The sequence below is a fragment of the Colletes gigas genome, unplaced genomic scaffold (genome assembly GCF_013123115.1).
Source record: "Colletes gigas isolate AHSC1104 unplaced genomic scaffold, ASM1312311v1 Colletes_gigas_Sc00001, whole genome shotgun sequence".
In the NCBI taxonomy this organism is placed as follows: Eukaryota; Metazoa; Arthropoda; class Insecta; order Hymenoptera; family Colletidae; genus Colletes; species Colletes gigas.
Genome location: NW_025106630.1, coordinates 10563297 through 10580734, shown reverse-complemented (window position 1 = coordinate 10580734; position 17438 = coordinate 10563297). Strand labels below are relative to the sequence as shown.

The window sequence follows — 17438 nt, the reverse complement described above, 5'->3', positions numbered from 1 at the left end:
CAAAGGAATCGCTTTGCCCGCGAGGGTATCGGTGTTCGAGTAGTTTTCGCGGCGGAAAACGCCGCTGACGGGCACGAATCTCGGGGGCTGAAACCACCGGGAGCCACTTGCGAATGGCATCGCCCCGGACGTCTTTCGAAAACTTCTTGGCCACGGTCTGGCGAAACTTTTCTCATTTGCCACGCGCCTCTCCTTCGACCCGGCACGACCACCGCGGACCGAATTTCCCGGCGATAGTTTTTACGTGACTCCTCCGCCCGACGAGAAAAGAAACAACCAGCGAAACGTGTAATCGGCGAAATAACGCCGGCGGAACGAGATTCTACGCCGCCATCTTGGATCGGATCTTGGAGCGAACGTTTGGATGATTTATTGTACCGGAGGATCGTAATTGCGACGATATCATTGTATTTCCTCTACGCTAATGGGGTGTTTGAGATTAGGAGTCTATTCGAGGGTTGATAGATTCAATATCGCGAATTGATAGTCTATTAATTCCTGCGTAGGAACCAGGTGGTTGCAAACGTCGATGGGTTGTTATCGCGAAGTGGAATAAAATTCTTGGATAATTTAATAAACCCCGACGTATTCGAAAATTGTTAAGTCCAACGGGGGCGATGGCCAGTCTCGTTAATGGCGGCAATTAGCAACGGTTACCGTGAGTACGTGGTCGATGACGGCAATCTCGCCATGGTTACCGCGTCCTTATCGACGTAACAGCAACGAAAAAGAAGCTGTTGCTCGCCTTAGCGCCCGACCCTCGCGGCGTTACCTCCGTTCACGAATCGGAAGGGACTTTCAAAGGCTCTGTGCGCGCGAATTGCCATTGGCTGCTCCTCAAACGAAGCCAACCCCTTTGTTTAAACTCCTGTTCCGCGGCTACGAGGATCCAAACAGCTGGATGCCCCGGCGTTCCTAAGGAGAGAACAGTCGACCCCTCCTGGCGAACTTTTCAAAAGCTCTCGCCCCGCGTTATTATGCTGATTCGATTCGATCCGATGGCTGAGGGAAACGCGATTTCTGCTTGCTTTCCTATGCTCGAACGGGCTTCTATTTGCCCTATCGGAGAACAGCTTCGGGAATCATGCTGCAGCTAGTCGCAAAATTTAGCTCACGATAGTGTTATGGCCACGTTTTACAAAATATTGCTGTCATTGTGCATGTCTTTTAAGACCGCTGAAGGGATAGGGGAGTTTGCTTTTAATCTGCTCACCCTTTTCTATCAAATTCATTTCACCTGCAGTAACGATTCTTAAAACAAACCCCAGATTAGTAAATTGAACATTTTGTTAACGACGCCATTTTGAAAGGCTGTAAGATGGATTCTCCGTAATTTATATAGTATTATTAAGGGGAATCGAACTCGTAAATAGCCATAATTGAAAGAAACTTGCCAATCGTCGAATGAGAGAATCCGCGATTGTATACTTACTCGGTGGTTTCGAGGTACTGGAAGACCCGGTAGACGGGACGTCGATACATGAAGAGATGGTCCTCGACACGCTCCACCATCATCCTAAAACCACTTCATTCGAAACCGTGGGTCACTGATCATCACCCACCACTAGTCACTGCATTCATCGATACCGTTTGCGCGGCAACACTTCGTGGTGATCGGATACGTTCGTGAAAAGGTCCCGCGAAGGTCCGAGAATGCTTTTCCGCGGTAGCGTCTTCCTTTCCCTCGGTCGATTCACTCCCGCGATTGCATCGAGCACGACGTACGTACGAAAGAGGAAACGTATTCTCCGCGGCGGAGTGCTTCCTTCCGTAGCTAGGATTTAGGGGGGCGTCGCGGCGCGGCGCAAGGCTGCAGGATCGAATGGGATCTCTCCGATGCCTTCTTTCCACCGTTCAACGGCGATGTTTCTTCCCTTTCCGGTGCATACGTTGCATCGCCGACGCTTTCGAATCGATACGTTCGCGGAAAATACTTCGCGACAGGTGCACCCGGGCGAAGACTCTATCCCGTCTGCCTCGTGTCCATTAAAGATCTACGAGATGCGGAACGAATTGTTCGTCCTCGCGCTAGTTCCTCCGGGTCGATCCGACGTATCCGAAGATCGACAGTTTCGAAACAGTTATCCCTTTGCCGCGATCCACGTCGGATTTACGTCGTCGTGGATTTACAATTCTTTTAGGATTTTTCCATCCAAGTTTCTACAGGTTTGTAGAAGTTGCCTGATAATGTAATTTGTTAGCTGCATCTTAATTACCCAAAGGCTGAAGGCATTAAAAAGTTATGCTATCTCCGAACGATTGTTACCGCAGTCTCGTACCGCATAATAAACGTCTTTATCAGGCAATAATAGAGGAGAAACACACGCGACGGAATAAATATCGTAAAAGGCAGAGCGGAACCGTAAAGTTGCTACTTAAATTTAGCCTCGAATTAAACAACGAGTTACTGCACGGAGTGAAATACGACGGAAGAGAAGAGTTAGGCGAAGTATCGAGGGATGAAAGACTTGGCAGCGCTGTTCGAATGCTCCGTAGAATAGGTCGGGGAGCGAACGTATGCCAGGAGCAATAGTGTTATGGGGGTAAACAGTATAATTATCGGCTATCTGATAGAAATTGGCCCCGTTTTAAAGAACAAAGTGCTCGAAAATGCCTATGTTATACCACTTTTACAGATATATGTACTTCTTTAGTTTAAGTATCATTAATGCTCCTCCATTTGATGCACAAAAAAATGGCTGGTTTCTAACTTTTTATTTTGCGAAGTAGTATTTTTTGAGCTAGCGGAAGAGCGGGGAAGCTATTTAGGGGGTGATTAATCTGTTCAGGGGCAACTATGGCGAGTTAAATGTCAGCTGTCAGGCAACATGGCGGGCAGTCGCGGTCTCTTATCGAAAGGGTCGCTTTGTATTCTCGTGCGTCGGAAGCCCCGTTTGCAGGGAACTTCTACCGATAAGGATCTCGCGTGCAGTTGTCTATATATGCGTCTGACCGGACCTAACCTATCCCAAACGCGGTAGGCACCGCCTTGGCTGCAGTTCCTGCAGGGACGACCGCAACGCCGTTGGCCCCGTTCGCGTGGCCACAGGCCTACGTCGCGTAAATTCCCTCGGACGGAACGTAAACACGGAACACTTCCGGTGTGCAGGCCGTCGTTCGACTACGATTCCCCGGGGACTGCGTTTCGAACAGATCTGTGCCCGCGACCGGTCGAAACGTTCGTTGCAATTAGCCGGTACGAGCCGCAGAGTTTGTCGAATGCAAATGAAACGGAAACGCGGGACGGAAATAATGAACGGTCTCGCGAAACGTGATCTTCCGCGAGAATGATTCGCGCCACGCCACAATACGCTTCGGGGAAAAAATTATTTATAGAAAATTTTCGGAGGTCCACTCTTGGGGAGATTCAGGGGCCTTTTTTGGCGTTTTCGGGGCTTGGAAATGGAATTTTGAGAAATCGAGATTGGGACTTTGAACTTAGAATAGTGTAATTTTTAGATTTTTTTGAAATTTGAGAAATTGAACACGACAGAAGTTTTACCTGAAGGTTGTAAATGGCTGAAATGGCATGTTTAATTGAGAATTGCATCCTTGTAAATGTAAATGCATATCTTTTAAAAATTATTAGTTCTCGAGGTATTTTCAAATGTCGTAGCTGTTTTCCTCGAGGTAATATTTTCCAAGGTATCGCGTGACCCGACAGGCCGATTGGTATGAAATTTGATGCGCCCGTGAAATAAAGTCCCTCCTATCGTCCTAAAATAAATTCGATATCCGGAAGGTCCACCCTACCGCTAGGAGTAACGATATTTGACGAGGGATCGAATCGTTTCCTCGGCACGATGCAATTCTTTCAATTTCTCTACTTTATTGGCTCTAACGATATTTTCTTCGGGATTATCGAAACTAGTATCACACCTAAAAGAATCTACATAGCCTGGAGACACGAATAAACTATCCAAACATACAAAAATCAACTCAGAACATCCTACTGTAATTCTTCAAGAATTAAATAAAATGGCGACCATATGGAGGCTCGCGAGAAAGAATTCGCTTCCAAGTTTCCGAGATGAACTCTCTACGACCGATAAACGCGCGGATACGCAGCGAATGGGATGTGAAAATCAGTTTTCCGCGAACGCTCGTGAAGTTTCGGAAGCGAGCACACGCATAGCAGGAGTGTTCGACGCGTGTGCTGTCGAATAGTTCGAGAATGCCGGTACAAGTAAAGTTCAGGGTTCGTCGGTCGTTGCTGGATCCCCCGACAATCGAAACCGTTCCATCGCGATTACAACGCGTGTTCCGTAATATCGACCCTCGAGCACGTTCGATCAAGAATTTTTTCGGCAGCCCCCACGCCTTCCCCCCGAATTTAATTTACGGGAACAGGACCGCGCGACTCCCGGCAAGGTATGCAACCTATTTCAAGATGGACACCACCCACGTCTGTCTGCAGTCTCCGCAGACCACCGCAGTGTTGCTCCCGTCGGCTCGGTAATTAGTCTCCGTGCAGTACGAACGCTACCCACGATTCTCGCCCCTCGATGGACAACAAAACCGAAATTCTAAAGCTCCACGAACGTTTATTAACACAGTCTACCATGTCGGTCACCGGTGACCGCTGCAACCCACGAAACGATAAACTTCCGAATACCATAGTCGCGTATAAAGTTGCGATTCGAAGGTCAACGCGTCGAATTTACCGATTTCCGGTTTGAAGGTAGATCGGTACGATCGTCAGCGTTCCTAAAATTCTAAAATTCGCGGGGCCGTCGAACTTTCGAGGAACTTTCGGAAGTTCCGGGGTGGCCGCGTGCGTCGAGCCAGCAACCGTAGTCACTAAAACGCGTAAACGATCGGCGCTCGGCACGGCGTCGTTCGCGAATTTCGCCGGTGCGTTCGATTTTGCGAACGCCGGCGGGTCGTTGACCGAACCAAGGTCGTGCAACCTTGACACAGCGCTTCGAAATCTTCCTCCTCTCCCCGTCGCCCTCCCCCCTGGGTTCGTACTTCACCTTCGGCGATTTCCTGGGTCCGCGCGACGATCCTCCGTCGCTCTTCCCCGAAGAATCCGTGGGGAAAAAAAAAAGGACGACGATCGAGCTGGTCGAGAGGGTTCGCGCACTGTCCAGGACAAGGACAAGGACGAGGGGTCCGCACGACACTGACGATGCACCAGGGGTCGCACTCGCGGGACTCCGGGTACGGAGGCCCTGAAAACTCGCCGCGGATTCGCGAAGTTCCGGTGACCTTGGCTGTCCCGGATGCCGTGGACGGCGCGATCGTGCACGGCGGCGTGATAAAGGTCGACCCGGGTGAAATCGACGATCGAAAACTAGCGCCTAGCAACAGCGTGTCGCGAGAACGACGCGCGCTCGACGTCTCCTCGGTTGCGTCAGGTATACGTTTTGCCGGTTCAAGGGGAGCAGGCGCTTTGCTGGGTGCGGCAGCCTGCGCCGCGACGCCCGGCGTCCTTCCCCCGTTAGACTCACCCGTCGAGCCTCTCTCTCTCTCTCTCTCTCACTCTATTTCTCTCTTTCTCTCACCCTTCGTCCCTGTCTGTCGGCCACCCTCGATGCCGAGGCCGCCTACCCTCGATCCTGATACGGTTCGCAAACCCCCCCCCCCCCTCTTTACCCTTCGTCGTACACACACGTACACATAGACACGCACACGGATGCACGGCCAGGGGCGAAGTTAACGTCCGACCGCCGCGAGTTCTCCTGCGAGAACCGACCACCGTTGCTGCTCGTATTATGCGGAGGGTTCAGGGGAGGAACGATCATAGCCCCAGAATCGAAACTGAGATTAACAGCATCGCGCCTTGCGACCCGAGTTTCGCTCGAATATTCATCCCTGATTTTGCTTCGTATATTTACTTGTACATGGAAAAATTGCACCAGCACTTGAGACAAAAGTGTATTAAAAATATAGAGTATATTAAAAATGCGAGAATAAATTTATGTACAATATTGGGGTCGTCCAAGACCATCTCCTGCGTCTCGAACCTTGTAAGGTTGTAAAAGTTAGAATCTGGGGGGTAGCTTGGAACCGCGTTATTAAATTTTTGTGCCGCGAGTCGGATTCGAGTACTGTGCAAAGCGCATCAAACGGTTACCCTAAATACACATCCCCATTGTCGGGTTCTTTTTGTTCGGGCGAGACCTATAGAAAGTGGAGCAAGTTGCGCCGTTCGCTCTGTACAAGGAGGGAACGCTTTCGCGCAGGGGGTTGTGTTTCCTGATACAAACTTTGGCGAGAGACTGACTGCTCTATTCATGCACTTCCCGCGAACGTGCCCACATGTAGGGCGGTGCACCAGGGTTCGAGTCCCACCTTTAACCTTTGCGGAAGAGGCTCGTGTTTCGGGTACGCGCCCCGGCGATGTCGAAAGTCCCGTTACCCAACGTCTTCGAAAAGGGTGCAAGGGTAAACAGTCTTCACTCGGATCTCAGATTTCAGAAGTTCTTTACTGGGGTACATAGATGCATCAATAGCTTTAATTAAAAAAATTATAAACAGAATATTCGTGGGGTATAACAGGACGATTAGTTTGTTAATTTCAATGGCTGAGCCTGGGATTAAAACTGATGGATTTTTAAGTCCTTGTTAAACCACTACAAAATTAGCAAATTCTAAATATTCGATCTCTCTTTCCTTTTAAAATATGCATTGCAAACGAGAGGGTAGTAAAATTAACATTTTTGGAAGCTGTGGTTAGGTCCATTAAAGTTTGGGAAGCTTCAGATGATATCGCTGGAGGAGTGAGCGCATAACTCGCGTCTCGCAAGTTTTATTAAGCAAATGACTCCATATAGGAGTCAATTGGGGCAAGCACAAATTGCGTGTAAGATAAGGGTTGCTCAACGAGCCTCGCTGAAGAGTCCTCCACTAACCTACGACGGAGCGCACTTTCGGTTGGAATCACCTGTTTCGATGAACACCCCTTAAATCTTTATAGAAGACGATTAAACGCTACACTTAGGCCTATTACGGTACAGAAAATTGTACATTCCAATCGAAATTCCCAAATTTTGTTCTAACTTTGTACATTCGTAGACTTAGTTAGAGGAAATCGATAGAAGAGCTTGCTCTTTCCTCGTTAGAACCAAAGAAAAACAATGTTTTTTAGTTTCCAGCGACTAGAAATGCTTGTTAATATTTCTTACGCGTGGGAACCGTGTATCATATTGGCTCGCGATGCTTTGGAAGGTGCATCGTTCGCGTATGGCTGGTAGAAACGAGTGCAACGGTGTTCCCCCGCGAGTCAGCCGCGCGTAATTCGGACCGGCCGGCGAGATATCCAAGCCAAGAAACTTCAAACGTCTGCCAGCGGGCGCCGGTGGCCGCAAGTTCATTTGCAACCCGGTCCCGGGGAATCTCGTACCATTTGCGAAATTAGTTTCGCAGTTAGCCGAACTATCCGAATCAATTTCGACGGCGATTCTCGGCCAGTAGCCGGCCAGTAGCCGGCCAGCGCGCGCGTTTCGACTTCGAATTCGTTCACCGTGGCGACCATTTGCATTTAAAACGCGACACGTCCCCATACAAAACCTTCTTCGAGAGCTCTACAGCCCTTGGTGTTCCAGGTTCCTCCTGCAACGACGATCCTTCTTCGATGTAATCGTGCAAAGTACGAGTACTTTCAGCGAGGGTACACAACTCGCGAGAAGAGTAAAGAGAGGAAGCCAAGAATTCGATTCCAGGAATCGAGATTGCACAGAGCCAGGTAACAAAAGGGGAGAACAAAGAAGATCGTGAGAACTCGCGACTGTTAGAATCGAGAGATCAGGGGTGGAAATAATTATCGCTGTAGTCCTTGGTCGATGGAACGACGATAAAAATTTCGACGTCGATCGTTTACCCCGCGAAACGCCGATGGTTTTTCGGAGCACGTGTCTAGACGTGTTTCGACGTCGCCCGTCGAGTGGGCTGAGAAAACAATCGTAACCCGCTCGTCTCGGCCCTAGGACGGGGTTAATTCGCCCGGCTATTTTCACGAGCAACACAATAACACGAAACTACGCGCTATCGAGTGGCCCCCGAGCCCCGGGTTCGCCCTCTGATAGCGCCGAACAACCCCTCGAGTGCTGCTCGTCGGAATTGCCGCAACCCCGTTCGAGCCTACGCTCGTATATAACCCTCCCCGTGGCTTCCTGCAAGTACGAATGGAATATGTATTCGCTCTGCGACAGCCAGAAGCCCAGGCCGGTGACCTATCCGCAGGCTCTTGAAAATTTCCAGCTACCTGTGTCCGGGCACGGCGCGGATTCGACCGACTAGAAACGCTCGCGGCTCGAAACTCGATGCATATCGACCCTATCGAAAATCGTTAGACGCCAAGATGTCGCGAGAACAGTCAACTAGCCGCTGGAACCATCGATCTTTGCTCCATATTCCGCTTTGGATGAAATTTCCTTACTTCCAATAGTAATAGTCAAAGGGGTTGCGTAGGAGCCATTTTGTTTTTGTCGCGTACGCCTCGAAATGCATAGAAATTCAATTTTGTGAACATCATGGTGTTCTCAGCCCTTTGGGGGTTAATAATTTATTTTTTACAGGGTACTAACAGATAAAAGAGTGAATATGATCCTGGGACTAATTCAGGACCATTTATAACGAAGAGGCTCGAAACTATCGCTAAATATTTGATCTATATCGGAGCAGATGGTACCCCGGTGGACGTTTTGGTCGGCCACGTAAGGGTTGGTTGAGGAGTTTCACGGCGCACTGGGACAAACAAACTTCGATCCACGCGTTCGATTCCTCGACGGGAGTTGATGAGAACTCCGAAACTCTGACGCTAGAAATTCGATTTCTTTCACGCGAGTATATCCAGGATTTAACGATCCGTCGCTCGGTATAAGATTACCACGTGGACAAACGAAATGCCCAGGTTTAATTAATCCTTTTTGTAGACAATTTAATTATCCCTGCGATGGGATTTGCCTGTCTCGCAAGAGTAACGTCGCGCGGAGGGTTAAACGACCGAGGGAACTCCCGGGCGCGAATCTGCTTTCGCAAACACGTTTCGCCTTTTCGGAGGATAGAATTATCAGACAGCGGATCTGTAGGTAAACTTTCCGTGGCTGTTTTAAAAGAGAATTATTACCGATTCGATCGACGATACGCGATTTCTGGGGGGAATTCGCGTCGACGATCGTCGTCTGGGAAGTTTCGCGGATTCGTGGAATCAGAGACGCTTTGGTTCATCGTTGTCGTCCGTAATATTCTGGTCGAGTAACGTTCGCAGGCGTTCGATATCGGCTGGTCCCAGCGAGACGGGACAATTAATGGGAAACAGAGAAGCCGCAGCTCCAATAGGTACGTCGTCCTCCTCTGTGAGCCTAATTCGATTTATCCATCGATCCACGGCGTTATCTCCGACCAGGCACTAGAAGGAAGTATACATCCGGCGCAATCGTTCGTGAAACGAGAACGGAAATGCGTTTAAGATGCAATAAGATTCCGGCGTGGCGCCGATAACGGCACCCAGACACTTGTTTTGATACCATCGATGCATTTGTGCTCGAAATTAACGCTCCCCCATCGAGACTTTGTAACGATCACTCGCACAATTATTTGGATCAGAATTGGTGGGATTAAACTTGCCTAAACCGTGCGTTAATTTTCATGCTACTTCTGGAATAAACACAGAGTCGATTCTTAAAATGAACACCACTCCAAGGTTGGTACTTTCATCTGTTGTATAGCGGAAATCGTTGCCTTTGATGCTTCGCTGGCTCCAAGGGGGATTCCCCTAATTGCGAGGAATAGAAATGTTCGACTTAGCTAAAAACAACGAGCAGATTGAAAGGAAACATCTCCAAGTTGAAAGGGGTAAAAACGTTCAGTTTACGAATCACGTACGACTCATTGTAAAAATCATCCCTGAAATAAATAATCTAAAAGAAAGGTACGAGCAGATTAAGAGGAAATTCCCCCAAGTTGGGAGTTCAATTTACGAATCATTACTGCAGACAGCTCCGCGGCACGTACGCAGTTGCACGGGCCCCGACGCGGAGGAAGAAGGATTAATATTTTCCTCCCTATTTCGTTTGCAGCCGCGTATGCCCGGTCGATTCTCTGGGAAATTGAAGTTCCCTCCACAAAAGCCGTCGGCGGATCGGCGAACAACAGACGACAGGAAGAATTCGTTGGTTCCGATACCGTCGCCGGTATCCCAGAATTCCCGGCACGTACGTAATCTTGACGCGCCTGCATCCTGTACGACAACTTCGATTCGGAATAATACCGCGGAGAAAAATGACGCCGGGGGGCCCGCGATCGATCGATCCCCGCTCTATCGTGGAATTTCACTCCAGCCACATTATATTCTCTCGATAAAGAGCCCCGGATCCTCTGGGAGACGAACAACTTCCACCCCCCCCCCAAAAATAAATAAAAGTTCCAAGACAAGAAGATTATTTTTTTACAAACGGGTCAGAGATCTATATGCTTAGTCGCGTGTTAGAAGAGTTTAAGCAAGTCATAAGTGGGTCCTTGGTCGTGAAAGGGTTAAGTGTGTACGGAAGAAAGCCGCGAGAACGACAGGGGAGGCTTGATATTTAATTTTGTCAAAACGCTTGGGACTCGGAGGCTCTCGAGCAGGGCATTATCGGTACCCCACGAGTCTCGACCCTCGTTCACCGTTAGATACCCCTGTTGATACGTGCTCCGGCAAAAAGGGATCCTCTTTCTCTTTCCCGGCGCGTACGCGTATCCCCGATGCAAATTAGCGTGTGGCGGGAGGGCACTTTTTCCCCGACGACCCCTCGACGCTTCTCTCCTCGGCCGTGTCCATTCGTTTCCTTCTCTTTTGGATCGGGGCTCGTGAGAACGCTGAATTATCGATCCGCGGCTGGCTCGGAGGCTTCGTCGCTGACAGCTGCCGCGAGCGTTGACGAGAGAAAAAGAATTCGCGTTTAAAACGAAGACCCGGGGAGGATGCGGACGATGCTGCCGCGAACAACAAGAAGGAATTCCTTCGACTACGTCTCCTGGCGTTGAGGCTCGCGGGAATCGAGTTTGCGAGACCCCCATCCTCCTCTTCCTCCAGTAAATCATCCAACGCTTGGAAGCCGCTCCAAAATTCGTATTATTGATCTCAAACACGACTTTTCTACTCTAAAAAATACTACACTTATCTAAAACAAACGTTGGGATCCATCAAAGGGTGTTTTCATTGTAACTCTGGCCTAAGAAACACGTGTTTTCCCATGCGATCATAATTAATGAAGATATCCAGGTGGTCCACTCCGTGAAGAAACAGATACGTACCTCGTTAAAGTTTCAGAAAAATTTGACCGTTTTCCGCGGGTTTTCCCATGATGGTCGAGGGAATAAAAACGTCGTGCCTCCTCGGTTCTTGGCGATCGCATTTTTCCACGAGCGGGTTTCCCTCGGTGTAATTACACGACTCGATGCACGAGACGGCCTTGAACTTCGAACCGGCGTGCACCGACACGAGTAACGCGGGGAGACCATTAGTCGAGGCTGCGCGACTAGGCGAGTGCAACGCCATCCGGTCTGCGACCGACAATGAGCAGCGATTCTTCGTTCCGCCGCCACGCGTTCTCCTTATCGGACGGTTATCGTTCGCCGTCTTTCCTGCGGGGGCCCCCCTCCGTTCGTTTCATTATTATTACACCGGGTAGCAGATTAGAGCCGCGCGGGACGAGCCACTTTGAATATTTGATCGGCCACGGGCGCTTAATAGCCGCGTTGATTTTCGACGCACGCTTTCGCCGAGGATATGCACCTGCACCCTCGACGATGTTTGCATTTCAAACATCGCGGAACTTCCATCGATGACGATTTACACGGGGCGACCGATAACGGCGAGATAAACGGGGGAGAAGAGAAAGACGGTGAAACGAGAGCGGTGCTCGAGGATATTGCGCGAACCGGTCGGGTTTTACGCAATTGGCGCGGATCGAGCCATGGGAAAATTCACGCCGGACTGGTCCAGTGTAGATCGCTAATTGGCGAACGAGTTTTCCGCGAACCGTGCCCCGTAGTTCGTTAATTCCTTTCGCGACACGCCGTCCCGCTATTTTACATAGATCGATTAGCTCCGTGACTCTTGTCAGATCGCCACGATAAAAGCGGATACGCGTCGAGCACTGGCGAGAAATGGGTCGTTCGTTCGGTACTAAATCTACCTTGTTACGGATTTACTCGAAGAGAAACTTATTTTCTGAAGTTACTGTTCCATACTCGTTATTATTGCATTCAAGTAGTGGCACGATGATAACGTAACAACTGAAAAATTGTTACAGTAACCTCGTAATACTTCGAAAAGATCGTAGAGTAATTGGGAGGTCGTGGAACCAGTCGAAGGGACCCGCGTGGCGCGCAGTGCGCGAAAGTGTTCCGGCGTGCGCGGCCGTGCGTTGCGCATCGCGCATTTTCAATGGAACGAGAAACGCTCGAACGTTGGCCAGTCGTTGCGACCGTATCGGCCAGCCCCGCGAGCGGCTAGTTCGATGAACTTGGAGATACTTTTGTCCACGGATCGTTACGCGCGTAATCCATCTCGACTCGTTTTATTTACGCCCCGGTTCATTTTATTCCACGATGAGTACAACGGGAACAACGGGCCGCTTCTGCTCTTACGCGATACAGTACGTTTATCATCTGTGCTATCGAGCCGAGTTTCTGGTTCCTCGCGGCCCCTCCTCTTATCCTATTCGACTCTCGTTCTTTCATCGAATCCCTACAAGTCATGCTTCTTCGCTTTTTAGCATTATTCTATTCGATTTAGACGCACGGTTGCACTGGTTAATTATAATACTGTCGCCTTCTGTATTTGCCGCTAGAGGGGCCGTTTCTCTCGCAAGCGCTCGACCGACTTTCCATTATTGCTCCTCAATCGACTATCTAAGTCCGTCGATTAGCTAACAGTCAATTATAGCAACCGGAAGAACAAATCGCGACGGTGCTTCATGGGGATTTAAACGGTAGTAATCGGTTAGAGTAACGATAAGTAGTAAACTAGAGTCGCCTCTTTATCTCGTCGAATCGCGATAAGATCGAAACGACCGTTACGAATGTCTCCGATCGGGGCGATGTCCAGTGGCCATAAACGACGCCGGTGGATGCCATATCGCGGTGCTTCCGGTCCCCGGTGTTGCGCACACGGACGCGCCGGGCGTTGGATACACGCCGGGAATACGCAGACCCGCGTGACCGAGGTGCATAGCGGTAGTTTTGAAAAAAGGTGTACGTGCCATCTCGCAGCTGCGCCCTCATAATTATGCGCCGGGCATATTCGGCGAGTGACGACGGTGGTCCAACATGGCGTACGGCCGTCCCTATCCTACTCCTTTTCCTTTTTCGACGCCTATCGACAGGTGATTCGACCGACGGAACAACGGCAATTGTTTCCTTTTCGATCCCGTAACCAAACGCGACAATTTCATTACGAAATATCTTCATAGCCAAACATGATCGTTACTAATATATTTGGGATCACAAAAATTAGATATAATCGTACACAGAGTATTCTGGAGCCTAAAATAAGACGAAAATCAAGAATACCAATTTGTTGATCGAGGCTTCGTTAAAAAGTTATTAACCTTTAAAACTGTAAGTCGATGCGTCACGCGCCCGCCGTTTTACAGGCGGAACTTTATACGTTGATAACTTTTTAACGAAGCCTCGATCAATAGATTGTTATTCTTGATTTTCGACTTATTTTGCTCTCTAGAATCTCCCTGTATAAGAATATTCATTTTATTTTTAAATTAAAAATGTTTGACTTTCGTTTGAGCGCGTATGGCGAACATTCGATACAAATATAGTATGTTCTTTTTGAAATGTGTACTACAAGAGAGCACGGAAGCTTCCCGGAAAACGGAGACATCGATAACGTCGTCGTGCATTTCGCGACCCGTCCGTGGACCCTGTCGCGCGACCCGCCGCCTTGGTCTCTTCTTTTCGTTACGAATATAGCCGACAGCCACCCACCCCTCTGGTCCCGCCGACGAACTTAGCCAGAAAGCGGCGGTCGGACGCGTCGATCGACGGAACAAAGAGTTCTCGCCGAGTTCTTTTCGTACGGTTCGTTAATCGCGCGCAATTTCGCGATTCACCGCCGGCGACTGGAGCCTCGAAACGTTGCCCGTTATACGGTCGTACGCGCTCCTTCCTTTTTGCTACGGATTTAGAACCGGCGGTAAAGGCAGTAGCAAAACCTGACCGTGTAGACGAGGCGTGGTCGGTCCTACGTGTAACCTACGTCGCCGTGATCCACCAAGAGGATCCCCATCGGCTGAAAATGCTTCGAACACCGACTATCCCACCCCTAGTACGTTCATTTTTTAATAATTTTCATTAATATGCAACTGGAAAGATGATTTTTACTGTCGAGACTGGAGAATGTCTCCTCACTGTCGCTGCACTGTCCCCTCACCATTCGTCCGGCGACTGTTAGCGTTACCGCGCAGGCGCAAGCGAGAGTCGAGTGGACGTGGTGGGGGAACGCAATGTTGACCCGCGGAGTACGAGTTCGGTAGCCGTGTTCCACTGTATCGTGACCCAAGAAAAACGTCCTTTTATTAATTTGTAACTGAAGAGTTTTATGTGGAAGACAAATTGAGGTCTCAATACGTTACTGGTCAAGTATCGGGCGAGGGGACGGCGAGAATCGCGTGTTTGTATTCGAGAGCGCGTATCGATATCCGTGACGCTTATAATTGGGCGCGTACGCGTAGCCATAGCTAGAGCGAGCGAACTCGTCGTCGCGCGATGAGCACACGATCGCCTCGCTGGCGCGTGTATCTCGTTTGCGTAGATACGCAGAAGCCACGACCACAGAGACAAGAAGCTCGTGTATATAAATAGCTAGTTAGGGTCGATGGACAGGCTAAAGAGGCGAACGCGAATCGTGAGAACGAGGATTCATTCACCTGCGCCACCGATCGACGGATCGACGATCCTCCGCGACGACGGGGTACGTTTCGGTGGGTTCTTACGTTTCAAAAGCTCACGCGTGCAGTACAGGGTTAATAGAAACCGCAAGCCAAACAATTTATCGTACAGCTGCGGTTGATACTCGATAATTGAGGGATTTGCAACATTGAGGAGCTACAACATATTTGGAATACTAAAACACGTGCAGAAGTAGCTTATTCGCCAGATTTAACACGTACTAATCACCGTGCGAACGGGTTGTCGCTGGTCGAAGATCAACCGTTCGAAGAACGCGACTCGATCGTATAAAAAATAACAGAGTAACAAGAAAGAAGCCACGCGACAGCTCGGAGCTGAAAGATCGGCGCTAAGAACGAGAAGAACGACAGACATTCGTCTGGCTCGCGTTTCGTACGCTCCTAGTCGAATCGATCGAGTGATCTCGTCATCAGGGTCGTTCTTCGGATTCCCGCGACACGCGTGGCCCCCCCGCGATCCTCCCACGACGCAAACTTTCCAACTCCCGGTGGAATCTCGTAGCTATATCAGCTTATCCAATCAACGTATGTCCTACAACTTTCAGTGTTCCCCAATGCTCCTTTAACCACTTAGCTACCACGTTTATGTTAGCGTATGTTACTTAATGTATTCCCCTTCGTCGCTGAGGAGGATAACAGATCAATCTTGGAACCGTTTTTTCTTTCGAACTCTTTTGTAAAATTATGACGACCAATTCAGTTGGTTATGGTTATTTGCACGATCGTGTGCCCGTTGGAAATTTCGTGTAAAAGTGGAGTAGCGGTTAATTATCGAAACAAACAAAAGTTTCGCGTTGCCCGATTGTCCCGGGCGTCGGAAGCGCGGGAACGACAGCTCGGCGAGCACGCGTCTCGACGCGGTTTCCAGTCGACGGGGGACGCATTGTGCCGCGATGAAACGCGAGCAAACAGTCGGCGAAAGTTTTGTGGTGACGGAAAGCCGCGATAAGGCCACGCGGGAGCGACGTTTATCGAAAATCAGACAGACCGCCGACCGCGACGGCTCTCGGACGTTACGGGGGGAAAACGAGGGTCGCCATTGTCGCGTTAATGACACGGAAATCGAGTCGATCCTTATCGCGAGCGAACCGAAAATCACGGTCGAGTGGAAGGACGTCGCTGCTCGAACCAGAGACGGCCATTTTATTCGGGTAATAGGTAACCAATAAAACCAACGTTCGCCAATTTATTCCTGACTTTGAGTCGATCGGACATTTGTCTCCCATTTAGGAAAATAATTACGTTTCTTATTTTGTGAATCCTCGTCGAAACGATCGCGAGAAAAGTAAGATTGGTGCCCAAGGGAAGCGTTTAGGTTGCTCGTAGTTGAAACGCGGCAAATGACGGCCATTTTATTCGGGTAATAGATAACCAATAAAACCAACGTTCGCCAATTTATTCCTGACTTTTATTCGATCGGACATTTGTCTCCCATTTTGTTAAATAATTGCGTTTCTTATTTTGTGAATCCTCGTTGAAACGATCTCGAGACAAGTAAGATTGGTGTCCAAGGGAAGCGTTTAGGTTGCTCGTGGTCGGAACGCGGCGAATGACGGACAATTTTCGCATTGATCGCGCGCAATTACCGTCCCTCGTCGCGACGACGAACGCGTGACATCTTCGGGGTATTACTTCACAGCGAATTAACGCCACTTTGGGCGGCTTCCAGCAGCAGCGAAGTGGGCATAAAGGGACGGTGTGTAAAAATACGACGATTATTTTCGGAGCGACTCGTAGAACCCGCTTGCACCAATCAGGAACCTCTGCGCCTCGGTTCGGCTTCGGGCATCGCGCGCGCTCCTAACCATAACGCTATTAATTTTCAACGGTTCTTGCCCGCCACGCTGATTACGCGGTTCCATCCTCCCGGAGGAGGAAACGGTCCCGAAATATCTCTAATTGATACGAAACCGAGATGTATTTTTCATCTTCGCTGCCTAACGTATGAGACAATTTGTACGCGATCTCGCTTCCTCCACCTTCTTCCTACTTTCTTACATTGTTTTACTAATGGCTGTTACGATCCTTAGTCATCTGTTAACGTATCCTATCAGCAAATACTGAAAATGATTTTCATCTCTGAGACACGAACAGTAGCATTTTATTAAAGTTTCGATTAACTCCATGGTGGTCATGGCACTCTCTGTGCAATTAGTTTCAATTTTTCTTAAATTTTCCAATCCCCTCCCAAATATGATATCTGAATATTTCAAGTTTGCAAAGAGTAAAATCAACGACTCCGCCGATATGACGTCTCTTCGTGAGTCACTGATATGAAAAACGCAATATAGGCCACGTACACCAGCGAACGATCGATCGATGAAAATCCGATGCACCATAGTTGCCCGTTAGGTTTCGATTCATGGCGCAACCGAAGACACGCGGAAGAAGAAATTGGTTGATTTCGTTTTTTGCGCGGAGTTTGAGAAGTTCCCTGTGTTGCCTCCTCAATTGAGGCTTTACCCTTTTTTTTAACCATGGTGGAGGTCGTGGGAGTTTGAATTGGCCCTCGGGCTAAGACGA

At 49.2% G+C, this 17438-nt stretch overlaps 1 protein-coding gene across 4 annotated transcripts in view; it reads right to left on the bottom strand.

Moving 5' to 3' along the window:
- The window catches only part of LOC122395820 (focal adhesion kinase 1), a 50733-nt gene that overhangs the window by 21981 nt on the left and 11314 nt on the right, over positions 1 to 17438 (bottom strand). For 3 of the 4 annotated variants that reach the window (XM_043393703.1, XM_043393729.1, XM_043393713.1), the window contains exon 1: positions 1433 to 1671. The exons of the other annotated variant lie outside the window; for it this stretch is intronic. In XM_043393703.1, coding sequence (XP_043249638.1) covers positions 1433 to 1515 — 83 coding nt within the window. In that variant the 5' untranslated portion in view covers positions 1516 to 1671. Of the gene's footprint in view, positions 1 to 1432; positions 1672 to 17438 lie in introns of those variants that run through there. 4 annotated transcript variants of the gene reach the window in all.